An 18,361-nucleotide genomic window follows, 5' to 3' on the forward strand; every position below is an offset into this window, starting at 1 on the left:
CCTGGGTGCCCTGCATTGGGAACGAGGAGTCTTAGCCACTGGACCACCAGGGAAGTTCTGACGCTACTTTCTAAAAGCGGTAGTTCTCAAACTCCAGTGTGCATCAAAATCACCTGGAGGTCATAGATGCTCACCAAGAACCTTCATTTCTAACAAGTCCCCAGGTGATACAGATGCTGCGTGTCCGAGGACCAGGCTTTGAGAAGCACTGCTCTCCATCACAGCTCAGCAATTCCTCAGGTCTCAGGTACAGAGCTCACTCAAAACAAATGATATAGACTCCTCTACCTTCTGAAAGGATGCATCGATACCAGTCCTCTGAAAATAAATCAGATCCACTAATAAGACCGCCTACAACATTTAGTCCCCAAAACAGGGGTTGAGACGGTACTTACTGCTGTAAGAAGATTTCAAGGTTTCCATTTCATTAGAACTGCTGCCAAGAACAACTCAGAGATTTTACTGCCCAAATAAAACTGTCTTACAGTGGCACTGCATGACCTGCCAGGAAGCATGGCTTTATCCCCCCTCCTTTGAAGTTAAAACTTGAGTATGTTCACTATGATACTTTGGGGAGATTGAAGAAGCGGAGGCAGAGAGTGGCTGTGGGAGGCTGTGCAGATCCACCAGAGCTGTGTGTAAAGAAAGCCTCAGTGGAACCCTCCTGCACTGTTGGTGGGAATGTAAGTTGATACAGCCACTATGGAGAACAGTATGGAGGGTCCTTAAAAAACTAAAACTAGAACTACCATATGACCTAGCATTCCCACTACGAGGCATATACCCTGAGAAAACCATAATTCAAAAAAAGTCATGTACCACAATGTTCACTGCAGCTCTATTTACAATAGCCAAGACATGGAAGCAACCTAAGTGTCCAATGACAGATGAATGGATAAAGAAGGTGTGGCGCATATATACAATGGAATATTACTCAGCCATAAAAAGAAACGAAATTGAGTGATTTGTAGTGAGGTGGATGGACCTAGAGTCTGTCATACAGAGTGAAGTAAGTCAGAAAGAGAAAAACAAATACCATATGCTAACACATATATATGCAATCTTAAAAAAAAATGGTTCTGGGGCTTCCCTGGTGGCGCAGTGGTTGAGAGTCCCCTGCCGATGCAGGGGACATGGGTTCATGACCCAGTCTGGGAAGATCCCACATACCGCGGAGCGGCTGGGCCCATGAGCCGTGGCCGCTGAGCCTGCGAGTCCATAGCCTGTGCTCCGCAACCGGAGAGGCCACAACAGTGAGAGGCCCACATACCGCAAAAAAAAAAAAAAAAAAAAAAATGGTTCTCATGAACCTAGGGGCAGGACAGGAATAAAGATACAGATGTAGAGGCTTCCCTGGTGGTGCAGTGGTTAAGAATCCACCTGCCAATGCAGGGGACATGGGTTCGAGCCCTGGTCCGAGAAGATCCCACATGCCACGGAGCAACTAAGCCCATGCACCACAACTACTGAGCCTGTGCTCTAGAGCCCATGAGCCACAACTACTGAGCCCATGTGTCACAACTACTGAAGCCCATGTACCTAGAACCCATGCTCCACAACGAGAAGCCCCCGCAATAAGAAGCCAGAGCATCACAACAAAGAGTAGCCCCCGCTTGCCGCAACTAGAGAAAGCCCCCGCACAGCAATGAAAACCCAACACAGCCAAAAATAAATAAATACATTAATTAATTAATTAATTTAAAAAAGACACAGACGTAGAGAATGGACTTGTGGACACGGGGAGGGGGAAGGGTAAGCTGGGACTGACATATATATCCTACCAAATGTAAAATAGATAGCAGTGGGAAGCAGCTGCATAGCACAGGGAGATCAGCTCTGTGCTTTGTGTCCACCTGGAGGGGTGGGATAGGGAGGGTGGGAGGGAGACGCAAGAAGGGAGGGGATATGGGGATATATGTATATGTATAGCTGATTCACTTTGTTATAAAGCAGAAACTAACAAACCATTGTAAAGCAATTATACCCCAATAAAGATGTTAAAATAAATAAATAAATAAAATCTAATTAGTAAATTAAAAAAAAAAGAAAGCCTCAGCGCAGAAGTCCTTGATGACCGTTTCAGTGGAAACGTCTGTGGTTGAAATAAAGTTGGCAGATACAGCACAGTGCATGGATGGGCCCCACGCTGAAGGAGGGCTGTGCTCCCTGGGGGACACACTCAACCCTGACAGGGGCCAGAGTCTTCCTGAAATGCTCCGGCTCTGGGAGGTTAAAGGCCCCCTTGAGTCTAGAACTTTCAAAGCCAGTTATCATTCACTCAGCCTAGCATACAAGCCACAGGGTAAAGGCCAGTTAGCCAGTAGTTCTAGTGTGACACAATATAGGGAGAATCTCACCTTGGTGAGAAAGCCTACAGGTACCTACATGCACACACACAAAAGCATGGTCCAGCTCCTTGGGGGAGGTTTTGCTTTAGAAGGTCTTTTTTGGAGGAACCCACATGCTGGTTTCCATCCATTCAGCAAAGAGAATGGCAATGCTGGTGACAGACAGACACATGGACTAATGGCCTATACTCTACCTGGCAGCCACTTGCCCTCTTGGGAACTGACTTGCAAGCTGGCCTGTGGCCAAGACTAGCACCTGGGGGAGGGGGCAGGGCACAGCCCTCCCCCTCAGGAGTCACCACAAGGAAGGAACTTGCCCCTGCCCCCTCCAAGTGCTGTCACTAGGCACCCTGAAGCCTCGCTAATATTCACCAGGTCATCACAGTGATAAAACGTTCTGTTGGGGCTTCCCTGGTGGCGCAGTGGTTGAGAGTCCACCTGCCGATGCAGGGGACACGGGTTCGTGCCCAGGTCTGGGAAGATCCCACATGCCGCAGAGCGGCTGGGCCCGTGAGCCATGGCCTCTGAGCCTGTGCGTCCGGAGCCTGTGCTCCGCAACGGGAGAGGCCACAAAAGTGAGAGGCCTGCGTACCGCAAAAAAAAAAAAGAAAAAAAAAAAAAAGTTCTGTTGAAAAGTGCCGCTTGTCACCACCTCCCCCTCCCCCCGTGCCCCCCCACACACACACAATATCAATCTCAGCCCAGGATAAAAACTTGTCAGCCTTCTTGATCTTTCCCTGACCTTCCTTCTCCCTCCCCTCTCCCCGGTGTAAAAAAAAAAAAAAAAAAAAAAAAATCCCCCTTCCCTGGCACTCTATGTCCCAGCCCACTACCCCTTGTGTTATGGGGCATCTGTCACAACCTAAAAAGTAGTTTGTTCCTTTGAGGCAGGATCGGAATTATGCCTTCTTATTTTTCCAATGTCTGCCACATAACAGTTACTCAAGAAGATGTGAGTGAACTGGACTGTAATGGAATGGATTCGAATGGAATGGAATGGACTGGACTGGCTTGGAATAGAAGGCAATAGCATGGCCTTGCCGCAGTCCCCCTTGCTCAGAGGTCCTTGTCCCTGGCTGCACACTGCAGTCACTTGGCAAGCTTTGAAAACTCAGGCCCAGGCCCCACTCCAGGCCATGTGAATTAGAATCCCTTGGGGTGAAATTCAGGCACTGGTATTTTTTTAAAGCTCACCAGGAGATTTCCATGTGCAGCCAGGGTGGAGAACCACTTCCCTAGCTTTTAACTGGGTGCCAGAGATGCTTGATTCCAGCACGTGGAAGTACCCTGGATGCAGACTACCTGCACCAACCTGGGCCTTCCTCTGACTGTGGGGCTCTGCCCTGGCTTCTAGCACATTGCTGCCCTGTGGTCCCAAGAGCTAAGCAGGGTTGCTTGGGTTTGCATTATTCCTCTGGTCACCATCTATGCCGAGAAGTGAGACACATGGAAATGCTCTTCCAAGGCCTCCCTGTTCCACAGATGGCGGCAAGGAAAAGCCTCAGGTTGCATTAGATGCAAGAGAGCTGCAAACACCATCTGAAGAGAACTGTGGGGAACTAGATGCCTAGGGCAGACAGGACTGGAAGCCCTGAGGCCACTTGGTTTCAAAGGAGAGAACAATCCTCAATGAAATGGGGCTCTTAGAAGAGAAATCTTACATATTCTAAACCTTGGTATCCTACTAAAGAAGTTTGGGTCAAATAAAGTGTATCAGGTATAACCTGATATTATAACTGTTCTGAGTGGTTCCCTTTCAATTCTCTTTATTCTGGAAGCTGGCTTTGAAGGGTTTCTGTGCTGCTTTAAGAGAGCGTTATAAACTGGGTATTGTTAATCCCACCCCACCCCCTGAAGCAGGACTAGCTCTCCTGCAGCTGGAAAAATGTGTGAAGGTCAGAAAGATTTGTACCACTTCCTAACATGAGCACAACTTCTCAGCATAATGCGGCAAATGCTTTTAAGATAAAGAAACCCTGTTGTATCCATGCTCTGGAACCATCTGATGCCCTGTCCTCCGTTTGAGGGGACCTGCCTCGTGACTGCTGACCTCACCATCCTACAAAGGCCACACTGGGATTTCAGTGCCCAGGGAGCCCTCCAAGCCTCTCCTCTTCAGGATACTGTGGCTCCCGGGTTCACTGGACCAGGTCTTAGGTAGCCTTCTCCCCGTGGACAGGTGACCGTAGGTGGTTGGAGAGGCGGAGCAAGTCTGCTCTCAGGAAGGAAAAACAATCCTGTGATTGCAGGCCCTCCTGTACCTGCCTCTGGCTTTCTAGGGGGCCTCAGCAGAGTTTGGGGGGCTCGAATGTGTCCCCGGGAAGGAGCATCCTCAACCTGGCACAGGCGTGAGGGCCTTCCCAACCTCCACGGGGAGTCCCCCTGCCCCTCCCAGAGTGCCATCCAGAGCCCCCTTTTCAAAATCCTGTTGCTGCCTCTGCAAATGTCAAAGTCCTGAACACAGATTCTTGGTCTTCGTTCCAAAGCCAGACTCCCCCTTTCCCATCACTAGATAGAGTTAGCCACAGACTGTCAGCTCCTCCTTCGGACGCCCCCTCATGTAGTCTCCCTTCCTTTCCATTTCCACTATCCAAGGCTTGAGGCCCATCACCTCGCCCCTCCAAATGCTCTCCTGCTTCAGTCCTCCCCACACTTCTCCGACCAGGGGCTCCTCCCCGGTCAGTAGCCAGAAATGCACCCCCCATTGCCTCTAGGCCAGTGATCTTCAAAATGGTCCCAGACCAACAGCAGCAGCAGCACCTGGGAACCTGTCAGAAACTCAAGTGCTCAGGCCCACCCCCGAGACGGACTGGATCAGAAACCCAGGAGGCGGGGCCCAGCAATCAGTGTAGCAAATCCCGCAGGGAACCCTAATGCCAGCTCAAGGTTGAGAACTACTGGTCTAGGATAAATTCTAAATGCCCTAAGTTGGCACCCAGGGCCCCGCCTCATCTAATCCAGACACCTGTCCATTCAGTTCATCACCCATCTCCATCCCACAGTCGGCTCGTGGGCCCCTTACCTCGGGAAGGACCTGGCCAGGAGGCTTTGCCATCACTCCTCCCACCTAGAACCTGAGGCCCACTCCCTTCAGCTCTACCCGAAGGACCTGCCCCACCCCATCAGACCCCAGAGCCACTCCCTGCTCTCCCCACCAGCCACCCTGCAGGCTCCAGCACACCTTCCTTCCCCGCGAACCCGGACTGCCTTCCGAGACAGGGCCCACATTGTATTTCTCTTTGAGGCTCGTTGGGAGCCTACCAGTGGGTCCTACACATGGCAGCTGTGTGATAATGATCTGTTCATTTAGTCAACTATGTTGACTGATTGCTTGATTTATAACTAGAAAAGCCTGGGAATGGCCTGTGGGGCAAGAGAAGAAATGTGTTTTCAATGCCTTAATGTGCCAGGCTCTCACTAAATGATTTCGGACTTTATCTTACTTCATTCTCTCAACAGCCACACAAAGCCAATGTTATTTACCCTTGTATGGCTGCAAACAGGGAGGTTCAAAGGAGGTAAGCAACTTGCTCAAGATCACAGCCCGGAACGGCTGTGCAGCCTCACTTGCTAAAAAACAGGAGTGTGATGGTGCAACCGTGTGCCCACGTGCAGAAGTATGCACGGCGAAACGTTAACCACTGACTCCGAGTGGTTCCCTCAAGACATACTGGCTGCAAAAACATCTCCTGTTGCACAGATCCAAGGCCAGGCAGCTGCAGCGTCTCAGAGTTCAGGAAATAAGCTCCAAGAATGCAATCAGTCTAAGAAGACATTTTCAGTTCATCATCCCATCTTGTATTTTTTTCTTTTTTAAAATGTTGCCAACTAAATAAAAGTGCAGGTGGGAAAATCTAGTTACGTACCCTAGGTAAATAATGAGGTAGGGTTAGGTATCCTAGGTGACAGTCATGGGCAACCTGATGCCCATGAGCGATGGGTATAGAAAGTCACCATGAGGCAGAGTGAACGTCCTTCCAGAGGAGGCCGTGGGAGGCCTTAGAATTCTCTGCACCAAGTTCTCCCCTTTAATTCTTCCACACCCCAAATTTCACAACTGTCGTTTCCCTTCCTACTTTCCTTAACATCCACTCAATTGTTTCTTTTTACAAAGCTTTAAAAAATATACTTTGCATTTAACAAATATATTTATGCTGTGCATGATAAATTCTTCAGTAATATTAATTGATGAATGACTAAGGACTATGTGCCTTCCCAACACCTGTATCAATATAATGATGCAGGATAACGTGGTTTGGTCTATTTGCTCCCTTTCAAATGGTCTCCCCATCATATACTTTTTGCCAAGACCAATTCCTACTCAGCTGTCAGTGATCAAGTGATGTTGCATTAAAAAGCTAGGCAATTTTGGGTCAAGGAAAAGTGAGTTGGGTAGCTCTTAAGGGAAAGGCAGCAACCTCCCAAACCAGCTCCTTCAACGTTGAAGTCAGGCTGCCCTCTTGAGAACGCGGTCCCCCAACTCTTCTAAGCCACCTGCTCACTGCCTGGCTGGACTCAGGCCCCCTGTTCTTACCTAGACTACACTTCTTCCCCTATGGGAAAGGTGAGCATTCTTACAAAAGTTCCCGAACAGACTGGGAGGAAGAGCTATGGGAACTAAGACTGTGGGGAGCAGCACAGGTGAAGGACGACCACAAAGGCCCCCGCGCTGTGGTCAGGCACCACACAGAGCCAGGGCAGCCGGGCCATCAGGACCCCAGTGAGCGGCCTGGGTGAGAGAGACCACAAGCCAGCCCCTTGCAGAGCATGGCTGTGACTCCAGAGAAGGCGCGCTGGGGCTATCCCTGACCTTCTGTCCCTCCAGGGTGGCCTGGAAAATGGGCCACAGCCCAGAGCTCCTGGGTGTCCTCTCTGGTCCCGACATCTCACCCACAGTGCACCCCTGCAGGCCGGGGCCTCAGCCAAGAAGGGCTGGACAGACTCTGGGCGGTGGACTCCCCTGAGCTCAGTATTCATGAAGGAAGAGTGGCCACTGCTCAGCAGACCAGACCCCTCCTCTCTGTCCACCTCTCCTCACGTGTGGGGATGAAAACAGCCCCTCCAACCACTCATTTCAGACAAGCAGCATAGAGAGTCTTTTCAGAGACTGACACTCACTCTATCTCCGAAGTTCCACCTCCACTGCCTGCTCTGGTGAACTTTAACCTGAAGTTTCTTCGAATTCTGCTGGCCTTCCATGATCTGGTCCCATTCACACGAGGCAGCTGATCCAAACTCACATAAATCATCTGGGAGGAAAAATACCTTCCTCATATGCCCAAAGTTCATCGCTTTGAAGTTATACGGTTACAGAAACTCTTCCAAAAACCTATGTTATGTCTGAGGACTCTCTGAAATGTAAATAAAATGAAGATGCATAAGCATAAAACAGTTAATACCTGAGCCCATGGTCTCTGAAGATCCAAAAAGTGCAGTTTGCACAGCTTTTCAAGACAAGATACAGGGTAAATGCCACAGACCCGCCCCTCTGCCCCCTGTCAAAAGCGGGGCGTGGGGAGGGAGCAAAATGGAGCATGAGGTTTACTTCCCCTGACCCATAAACAATTAAGTAATGATCTAATCATGCTTCTCCTTTAAACAGGTACCAAATGTCTCTGGAGACAGACAGCACAGGGAACAGAGCCTGCATCCCCTGCCCTGCAGGCAACACTCCTTACTAAGCCATTCTGGAGATGTGAGATACAGCAGGATTTAATTCATACTCAACATCGGAATAAAGTTTTATTGAACACAGCCAGATCCATCTGTTTCTTTACCTTCTACAGCTGCTTTTGCACTAAAAGGGCAGTGTTGAGTAGTTGTGACAGAGACCATATGGCCTGCAAAGCCTAAAATGTTTACTACTTGGTCCTTTACAGAAAAAGTTTGCCAACCCCTGCTCTACATGATTCTTTAGACACAAGGAGGCTTTGGAATGCTCCCAACTGTGGGCACCAAAACTCATCTACTGGGCATCACTCCTCCCCTACACCTCGTGGTTGAGCCAGTCCTCAAAAACACACAACAGGTGCGCCACATCTCTATGGTGCTTCCACCGTGGTCCAGAAGGACTAACGCTGCATTACCACCCAGCTGAACTGTCTCAAGCACATTAGGGAACCAAAATCAAAGTAAGGTGGAGTGCGATGCAAACCTGGTTAGCCTATGTTCCGTTGCTTTCTTTTCTAGAAAGGCAGGACCACCTTGCCACCAAGAGGTCCACTCCAAATCACCTGCTGTCTCTGGCCTCCTGCCCTTCCTCTATAGGGTGTACTTAGGAAGAAATGTCCAATGTCCAGCTTACACAAATGGGATGATCAAGGCAGACTAAACAACAGAAGTGTCTGCTCAAGCAGAAATTTAAAATCTAAAGTCTTAGAGGTCCCTCCGCAGCTGGCACACACTGAATTCAGCCTCTTGGCCTCGTTCCTTTATCTAAAGCACAGCGCCCTCACATGGTGCCAAAGGGAAGGACAGTCTTCCTGAAAACCTGGAGGACGGAAGGGAACTCTCACTGCTCATATGCCATCTGTGAGAGGGCCCAGCACTCACTCTGAGGATTTTAAATCAATGTTATCCAGATTTCCACCCTCGGCTCCTTCACAGATAGTGCCTTGCTGGAAACTTTACACCAAGAAGTATAAACTCTGACCTCTACAGAAACTCACTAAACCGCAGCAAATGGGATTCAGATGTTTCCATGTTCAGTACAGTGATGTGACCTAGACTTTAAACACTTTGGCAAAAACAGGAAAAATGATGTGGGCCTTCCAGTCCCTCCCAGAACATGATACAGCCTTGACCTGAGTCCTTCGGTGACCTGAGCCTTTTTCACCCCTACTTAAGCCTCCTCACCCATAGCCCACATTCCCCACCCCTGTTCCACATTAGCTCCTACCAGGCCCCCTCCACGGTCCATTTTCCTTGTTTAACCAAAGAAGCCAATTTCTCCCAGCCCAGCAAAAGGAGATCACATTCTGATGAGGACTCAAAAAATCCTAAAAGGGGAACTGGTGAAGGCCAAGTCTTGGGAATTACTCCCCAAGTTCCCCTACACTGCTGGAAAGAGAGCAGAAGTCTCATATAAAGACTTGGACCCTCAGGGTTTCTGGCTTTGTTGCAGATTTGTGCCAACTCGTTGCACACTATGTGGATAAGGGCTAGAGAATTCTAGACGGTGGAGCAAGATAAGGTGGAGGTGGGGGAAGCAGTTTCTTGTGCCAGGGAAGGACAGACACAAAAGAATATCAGAAACCACTTCCCCAGAAGATAGAGGAACATTCTCTGAGCCCATCCCAGGCTCTGATGGGTGGGGGCAGCCCATCTGCCAGCCATCTGCGCTCTATGGGGGCACGATGGAGAAGCTGGGAAGTGTTTGTCTGGGCACCCGTGTAGCCAAGTGAGCCAGTGTGAGCGCAGGCAGGGTAGAGGCGCACAAGAACTTCCTCCGCCCCTCGGAGCACTGCCACGGGTGCCGCAAATGCAGCAGGGTGGGGTGGCGGAGGAATTACTGCCACATCGAGGGAGCTTCTGGGGATGACATTGCTCATCACCAATGTAAGCATTCCTCAGGCCTGGCTGAGGGTTAGTGCCAGATAAATGTCTGCTTGCAGTGTAAGGTAAAAATATTAGAGACACCCTCCCTCTCCTGGTTCTCACGTTTCAACTAAGAAGAGTAGGTTAGTGGCCCGTCGGGGGACCCCTCCAAATATCTTTTTCCAGGTACATAAAGACTCAAAAGGACAGAAATGAGGTCAATGCTCCACCCCCACATCCAAGAATAGGTGAGCTATACACATATAGATAGGTGTTCCCCATGACACGCACACATACACACCTGTGCAGATGCAAATAGCGTTCTCTCTACACCTGGGTCAAGCGCACCTCTCAGTCTAGGGACTTGACAGATTTCATCTCTGCTGAACATGTGCTCCCTGAGCGGACTGCGGCGTATCTCGCTATGCAACCCCATATCGGCGCTGGCCTGGCGCACCTCTGAGGCTTAGGACTGCCAGTGGAAGGTACTGGATAACAGGTCGCTTCCTCTTTCTAGCCCTCTGCTCATAGACCCTCTGGAAGGTTGGGGGTGCTCTCTCCCGCCAGCGGCAGAGCACGCCGGAGGCCCCACCCCAATCCCAGCCCTCCCCGGGGACCACCCCTCACCCCCACCCTCGGCGCCGCGAGAGATCGCCAGGCAGACCCGGAGGGGGAGCGGGCAGTACCAGGCCTCCGGCGACGCCGCAGGCGCTAAGCGAGACGAGGGAGCCGGGGTAGCCGAGCACGCTGCCAGAGTAGAAGCACAGCTCTGTGGGGCGTCCGCGGCGCCCAGCTGCGCCGGTCTCCTCCACCTCGAAGCCGCCGGACAGGAAGCGCAGGTCGCGGCGCAGCTGCAAGTACAGGTCGCGCCCAAAGGCCGGCAGGTGCAGCAGCAGGGCGCGTTCGCCGGGCCGGGCGCGCGGGACGGCTGGGGGCGCGCGGGGCCGCCGGCGCCTGCGGGGCCCTGGAGCGCCGGGCAGCGGCGGCAGGTGCACGTCTTCGGGGAGCACCCGCCGCGGGAGCACCACCTCCACGTCGGCCGCCGCGTCGCCGACAGCTGCGGGGAGAAAGGAGACGCGTCAGCGCGGCGGGGCCCGCCCTCCGGCCCGCCGGGCGCTGCGTCCAGCGCTGGGCATCCAGCGCCAGCTTGGAGACAGCGCGGCCCCGAGCCGGCGCGCTCTTCCATTCCCTCGCCCCAACACCTCCATGCCAGCCAGAGCCTCCGCCCGTGCCCCGCGCCACCCCCGGAACGGTCTCCGGCGCGGCCGCCCGACCACCTCCGGGGACGCGGCCGCGGCATCGGCGTCCGGAGAACCGGCGGCGGCGCGGCCTCCCGACAACCGCCCGGACCCCAGTCCTCCGACCGCGGCCCGCGCCCACGTCGACCCCGGAGCTGTCAGCGGTACGCCGCCGGAGCCGGGCCGCGCGGGCAGACGGAGGCCGCCAGGATGCCTCCGGAGGGCAGGGGGAAGGTGGCCGCGAGAGGCACAGGCGAAGAAGAGGCAGTGGGAGAGGGAGCGCTACCTGTGCCCGGGTCCAGTCCCCAAACCAGCAGCAGCAGCAAGGGCAGGACGAGAGGAGGCAGCAGGGCGCCGTCACACATGGTACTTGGGAGGAGCAGCCCCCCCCCCCCGGACGGTCGCGGCGGAGTAGGAGCGCGCGAGGCGGCGGCGCCAGCCGGAGTGAGCCCTCCAGTCTTTGGAAAAAGTAATTAGCGCTGCGGACAAACCCAACGTGGTAAATCCCAAGCCCCGCCTTCTCCTCGGAAAGCGGGAAATGATTGGGCTCTCGCTTTCCCCTGCCCCGCCTCCCCCTTCTCTATTGGCTAGTGTGGGTCTAAACCAGGGTGCGTAGTTAGGTTGCAAGCACTTTCTTACACGTGGTTTCTGGGCAGTGGCGGGGATGGAACACCAGGTGGCGCAAGGGAGCCGTCTGGAGCAGCGCTATCCCAGAGGACCCGGGAAGACACCTGGCTGGTCTTCAGAGTTTGTCCCCATTTTCGAAACCCTCTCTGATCCTGCTGCTCAGCTTCCCAAGAAGACAGGCCAGAAATCGTCCTAGACAACCGAGTTCACCCGTAAAAGCACATTCTCTCTACATCTAAAGTAAAACCAGTTTTGGCTGTTTGTGGGTGGGCACTTTCATGCACAATGTGCGCAACTTTGTGCCGGATGCTACCTCCAAAGCGCAGTGTTTATGCAAACCCTTCACACCCCTGTCGTCTTTATTCTCACGGCAGCCAGTGGAACAGGCGAGATCACACCCTCTTACAGACTGAGAAACTGAGGGAGAGAGAGCTTAAGGAGCTTACTAAGTTACCCAGTGAGTTTCTGTCAAAACAAGAGCTAGAATTTGTGGTCCTGACTTCCGGCCCGGTGCTGCTCACTACAAACAAGAGCCCTCCAAGGCAGGCAGGAAGGAACATTAGCCTGGTGTTACAGGTTAGGAAACGGGCACAAAGTGGCAAAGGCCGGACTCAAACCCAAGTCTTCTGGCAACAGAGTGAGTTCATTCTTTTCCCACCAGGATATAACTGAGGTCTGCAAGAAAGGTGATTCCCTTAGCTTCCTGAGGAATGTCTTGTAGAAAACAAAACAAAACAGAATGAACTGAAGTGTAACCATTCTCAGGTCTCTCCCCTTCCTTCCCTGTCCTGCCCGTTTCTGTTTTCTCAGCGCAGAGGGACTACAGCACTCCTATTGGACTCTGCTGAGGGCCTCTCAGAATCTAAAATTCATCACAAGGATTACATGTCATCAGAAGGAATCCAGAGGTGAACACTGTCCAGCTTTCATGACATTTAATCAACCCTAGGAGTGGACTGTGTCACTGATTCTCAATAAAGCCTAGCACTCTCACTACTGCAAACTTGCTGCTCTGTGTTTCCCTGGGGTGTGGCTGGTGGAATCATTTCCTGCTCTGTCGACCCCACCCTCCACTGCTCCAGGGGCTGCCACTCACTGCTGGGCATCTAAAGTTCCTGGAAGCCTCCGCACACGTCCTGCTCACGGCCAGGTTTGGGTCTTTTTTCCTCTCCTTTGACAGCAGCCTCACCCAACTGAAATTTCAGCAGCATCTTCTGGTGGCACAAGATATCATAGTGAGCTTTTTGCTGCAGGTTTGTTGGCCAAAGAGCCACCTCAAAGGCCCGCCACTGAAAGCCAGGGAGTAGCAGTCCCACTGCCTTGCAAGAACAATTCTGCTATTGGAGTCCACCTGAAGTAATAGTCATCAACCTGTCAGATAGATGACCCTCAAATGCATTAGTCCGTAGGGACATGCAAACTGAAACAACAGCAAGATGCCATTTCATCTTCCAGCCTGTCCAAAACTAAAGAGCTTGGAAATATCAAGGATTGGAGAGGACACTCTCCAGCCCATGGGGGTGTAAATTGGCATGGCCACTTTGAAGAACAAGTGGGCAAACTGCAGTCAAGTTTAAAATGTACACACCCTAGAACTCTGCTATTCTACTCTTGTTAACTACCACAGGCAAACTGGAATGTGTAGAAGAATGCTCACCACACCACGTTATTAAGAGCAAAAAACTGCAAAAACCTGAATGTTAATCATTAGATAAATGGCTGATAGAGTCCAGAAATACACCCATGCATAGACAATCAACTAATATTTGACAAGGGAGCCAAAAATACTCAAGGAAAAGGGATAGTCTCTTTAATAAATGGTGGTGGGAAAACTAGATACCCATATGCAAAAAAAAAAAAAAAAAAAAGAACTTGGACCCCATCTTACACCACTCACAAAAAAAACACAAAAACTTGAAATAGATTAAAGACAAATGTAAAACTTGAAACTGTAAAATGTGTAGAAGAAAACAAAGGGAAAAATCTCCTTGGCATTGGTCTCTGTAACAATTTCTTAGATGACAACAAAAGTGCAAGAAACAAAGCAAAAATCAACAAGTGGAACTATATCAAATCTAAAAGTTTCTGCATAGCAAAGGAAACCATCAACAAAATGAAAAGGCTACCTACAGTATGGGAAAAAATATTTACAGACCATATATCTGATAAGGAGTTAGTATCCAAAATATATAGGAAATTCATACAACTCATTAGAAAAAAAATAATAATCCAGTTTAAAAAAGGGGAAAGAACCTGAATAGACATTTTTCTAAAGAAAATGTCATACAAATGGCCAACAAGTACATGAAAAGGTGTTCAAGATCACTAATCATCACGGAAATGTGAATAAAAACCACAATGAGATATCACCTCATACGTTTTAGGATGTCTATTACCAAAAAAACAAGAGACAACAAGTGTTGGCAAGGATGTGGAGAAGAGGGAACTCTTGTGCACTGTTGCAGAGAATCTAAATTGGTGCAGCCACTATGAAAAGCAGTATAGAAAAAAAAATTCCATGGTACTACCACATGATCCAGCAATTCCACTTCTGGGTGTATATCTGAAGGAAGACATTAAACTAACTGAAATAAGTCAGTCACAAAAAGACAAATACTGTATGATTCCACTTATATGAAGTACCTAGAGTAGTCACATTCATAGAGACAGAAGAGAGAATGGTGGGTACTAGGGGCTGGCAGGAGCAGCAGCAAGGAGTTAGTGTTTAATGGGTACAAAGTTTCAGTTCGGGAAGATGAAAAAGTTCTGAAGACGGATGGTGGTGATGGCTGCACAACAATGAGAATGTACTTGAAGCCACTGAACTGTACACTTCAAATGGTGTTAAATGGTAAATTTTATGTTATGTACATTTTCCCACAATAAAAAAATTGCTTAAAAAAGGAAATCATCACTATTTGCTATGATCTCATTTCATCGTAACACACAAATTTCCTGGTCTTAATTTTGTGGAAGGGCAGGGCTTAATCTCATTTCACAGATGGAGGAGGGCTGGGGCGGGGGGATAAAAAGCAAGCAAACAAGCAGGCAGAAGCCCTACAGGTGACAATGGCAGTCTGAATGTGATGTAAGGGAAGCCCTCTTTTTTGTCTGGGGATCAAAACAGTTTGTTGCGCTCACGGATGAGAAGGATCCTGAACTTTTCAGCTTGTCCACTGCTTTTTGTGAACTGCCCCTTTCTGGTGGGCAGTGACCTTTTCTGATCATGTTGTCTGGAACTGACCCCCAGCAAGTCGATTATATTGACTCTCCTGGCCCCTCGGATACTCCCTGTTTGGATGCTGGTCTCCATCATGACCACTGCTATTGTTAATGAAAGCAAGACTGTCCCAAAAGCAGCACAGATTCTGCCAAGAGACACCATGTTCAACTGCCAAACTTAGGAATAGAGGGCCAAAGACACAGACTGGGCAGAGCACAAAGAGGACTGCAGGCACTTAGGCCGAACCTGACCCTCCTTAATCCCCCCACTCAGAGCTTTCTTGAGCTGGGAATTGATGGGTCCAGGTGTCAAGACTCACGTGTAAACTAGATCTGTGTTTAGGTGGAAGGAGGCCCTGTGCCCTAGATATCACTAGGCATTGGTGGGGTGGTGAGGAGAGAGGGGGATTCCACATGACAGTCTCATTTACTAAATTCACTTCCTTTTGAGGCAAACAACCTTCCTTCCTGGGAGCCAGTGAGATGCCACATCCTCTCCAGCAGGGGGCGTCCAGCATCAGTCCTGTCTTCCCACAGCAGGCCCCAGCTCCCTGCTTACTCCAAAGACCTAGTTTTTCTGATTTATATTTTACTCTTTCCCTGTTGAGCTTGGATCCCAAATTTCAGCTTCTTGGCTAGCATCCCAATCCCCTGAGTGAATACTGCCAACCTCTCCCTGTGGGGTCTCCAGGCCCCTCCCTGGTTCCAGGAATTCTGGCAGTGTCAGTTCACTATGAATGGGTGCCCCTGCTGCATGAGGCCATTCCTGCCTGGCTCTAGGAATGGCCCTGTCTGGGAATTCCTGCTGCCCTCCATTCCTGCTCACCCAATCAGGTCCCTGTTCTGATATTGCTGAACAAGCCCAAGTTACTACTCCTTTGAACACTGATTTTTCAGTCTAGCTGTTACTTGTTCAGTCAGGGCTATACTAAGGTATTTCTAGCCCTTACCCTTTCCCAACATCTTGGCTCTTCCCCTCCTCCAGACTGTGCCCCTGAGGTCTCAGCCTGCCTTGGAGCTGAGTGTCTGTGACCTTCAAGTGTCCCCATTGTTGAAAATACAACTCCATCCTCATGTCCTTCTGAAGGTCACCAGAGGCACCATCTGACTGGGAGGCAGCCCTTGCAGCCCCCATGTCTGAATGAGCAGGATAAGGGCCTTTAGTGCTAGACTTGAGCTCAGAGCTTCATCCCAACCAACTCCTCTTGCCCGAGGACAATTAAGTAAAGCAACATATTTTTCATTGTTCTGCAGCACACCTTTCCCTTCTTCCATGTCTTCCCCTTCTTTTAGCATTTCCCCTCAAGATTCCTGAGCCCTTTCTCTCCTAGTCCTTCCTTTCTCAAGGAAAGCACCTTGTCTGGTATACAAGGCTAGGCTAAAACATAATGCAAGTAAAGGCTGAAAAACAGGATAGACACATATCTATATTTGATTTAGTAAATGTAAATGGTGATGGCTGAAATTGGTGTGATGATAGAATATTCAATATGTGGGACTGGGTGGCTGTCTAGAAACTTGGGCAAAACCTACATTAGATTCCATGATGGTTTTAAAATATATCCATTAATTATGACCCTCTTCCCTTCACAGGTGGAACCTAACTCTTCTGCTTAGAAAGTGTAGAGGACTTGCTTCTAATGAATAGAGTGTGTTAGGAGTGATGCTCTGTGATTTCTGGGGGTAGGTCATAAAAAGAATGTGCCTCTGCCTGTCTTTCTCTCAGATTATTTACTTTGGTAGAAACCAGTGGCATGAGGACACTCAAGCAGCCCTGTGGAAATGCCCATGAAAAGGAAACCAGTATGCCAGAACTAAATGACTAGCCATGTGAGGGAGCCACTTTGGAAACAGATCCTCCAGCCTCAGTCAAGCTTTCAGATAATTCCAGCCCCCAGCCTTAAGAGTCTGCCCCAAACATGTGAGCAGAAACAAGCCATCCCCACTGTGCCCTGGCTGAATCCATGACCCACAAAAACCAAGAGAAAATAAATTATAATTAGTTTTTTAAGGCTTTAAGTTTTTTGGTGGTGTATAATTTGTCATCCAGCAATAACTAACTAATACAGACTCATAACACATACTAAAATTAATTCCAAAATAGATTAAAGATTGGTATGAAAACATTCATATAAATGTAGAAGCTGGCCATCAGGAGTCCAGTGTACTTAGAAGCAAAATGCAGGGTGTGCAAGTTGACTACATTCACAAAAGCAGCCAGACAATTGGTTGGTCCCTGTGAATGGCTCCTGTACCAAGACTTGACCCAGGTCCAGGGATGAAACCGACCAGCTTGCCTTGGAAACAATGAGTGTGGATGCTTGCATGCGGGAGCACATGTGTTAGGCACCATCAGAGAGAAACTGGGAGTCCTAGTACCCAAGGTAAACAGAAACACTTTTTTTTAAATGTCATACAAGAAGGAAATATAATCATAATATGTGCTTGGCTCTGCAGAGAACAACTTTTACATACTCATCATAATGTAAACACTGTGAGATTTGTTTTGTTTTGTTTTGTGAATTTTTGAATTTTATTTATTTTTTTTATACAGCAGATTCCTATTAGTTATCTATTTTATACATATTAGTGTATATATGTCAATCCTAATATGTCAATCCTAATCTCCCAATTCATCCCACCACCACATCTCTGCCACTTTCCCCCCTTGGTGTCCATACGTTTGTTCTCTACATCTGTGTCTCTATTTCTGCCTTGTAAACCAGTTCATCTGTACAATTTTTCTACATTCCACATATACATGTTAATATACGATATTTGTTTTTCTCTTTCTGACTTCCTGGTTTTTAACTGTTCAAATCAACCAGAAAGAAATGCCAGAATAAATCATTCTGGCTCCAGAACCAACTGTAAAAGTTATTGCCCTTCATAATGAAAAAAATGAAAGAATAGAAAACAAAAGAAAAGAGATGGAAAGCAAAAAAAAAGAAAGAAAGATAAAGAAAAGTGTAGAGGGCAATTACCCTCATCTTCCAAAGCGAAGAATCTAAAGAAATCATCTATGTTTGAAAAAATAAGAAATACATATATTTTTTGAATTCACAAAGGTAACCAATAAAAGAAGTAAAAATCTCTCATATTGGAATAGGTATATTATAAAAGTGAGGTAAATCCTTATCCATCATAGCAGTAAATCAATTGCTATATCTAATCTTGATATATAAAAAACATTGGTATAAGAACAGTTTTTTAATGATACGAAGGAAACCATCAGAAGAACTAAGAACAGAAATAGTTAAAAGGGAATGAGTCTGGAGTTAGAGAGAGTTGGGGGCAGGTGTTGTAGTCTCACTCTTCAAGAATATCTTTATCATTTGCTTTCTTTAACTATTGAATGCAGTATTTTTAAAAAATTGAATCTTTTTAAAA

At 48.9% G+C, this 18,361-nt stretch overlaps 1 protein-coding gene across 4 annotated transcripts in view; it reads right to left on the reverse strand.

Moving 5' to 3' along the window:
* Window positions 1-11,569, reverse strand: part of ADAMTS17 (ADAM metallopeptidase with thrombospondin type 1 motif 17) — a 354,869-nt gene extending 343,300 nt beyond the window's left edge. For 3 of the 4 annotated variants that reach the window (XM_060096914.1, XM_060096913.1, XM_060096916.1), the window contains exons 1-2: window positions 11,409-11,569; window positions 10,571-10,941 (exon numbers count right to left, since the gene is read on the reverse strand). In XM_060096914.1, the coding sequence (XP_059952897.1) occupies window positions 10,571-10,941; window positions 11,409-11,487 (450 nt within the window). In that variant the 5' untranslated portion in view covers window positions 11,488-11,569. Of the gene's footprint in view, window positions 1-7,466; window positions 7,575-10,570; window positions 10,942-11,408 lie in introns of those variants that run through there. The other variant, XM_060096915.1, reaches the window with a different exon arrangement.
* Between the last annotated feature and the right edge of the window lie 6,792 nt (window positions 11,570-18,361).

This window comes from Mesoplodon densirostris, chromosome 4 (assembly GCF_025265405.1).
Source record: "Mesoplodon densirostris isolate mMesDen1 chromosome 4, mMesDen1 primary haplotype, whole genome shotgun sequence".
Lineage (NCBI taxonomy): Eukaryota > Metazoa > Chordata > Mammalia > Artiodactyla > Ziphiidae > Mesoplodon > Mesoplodon densirostris.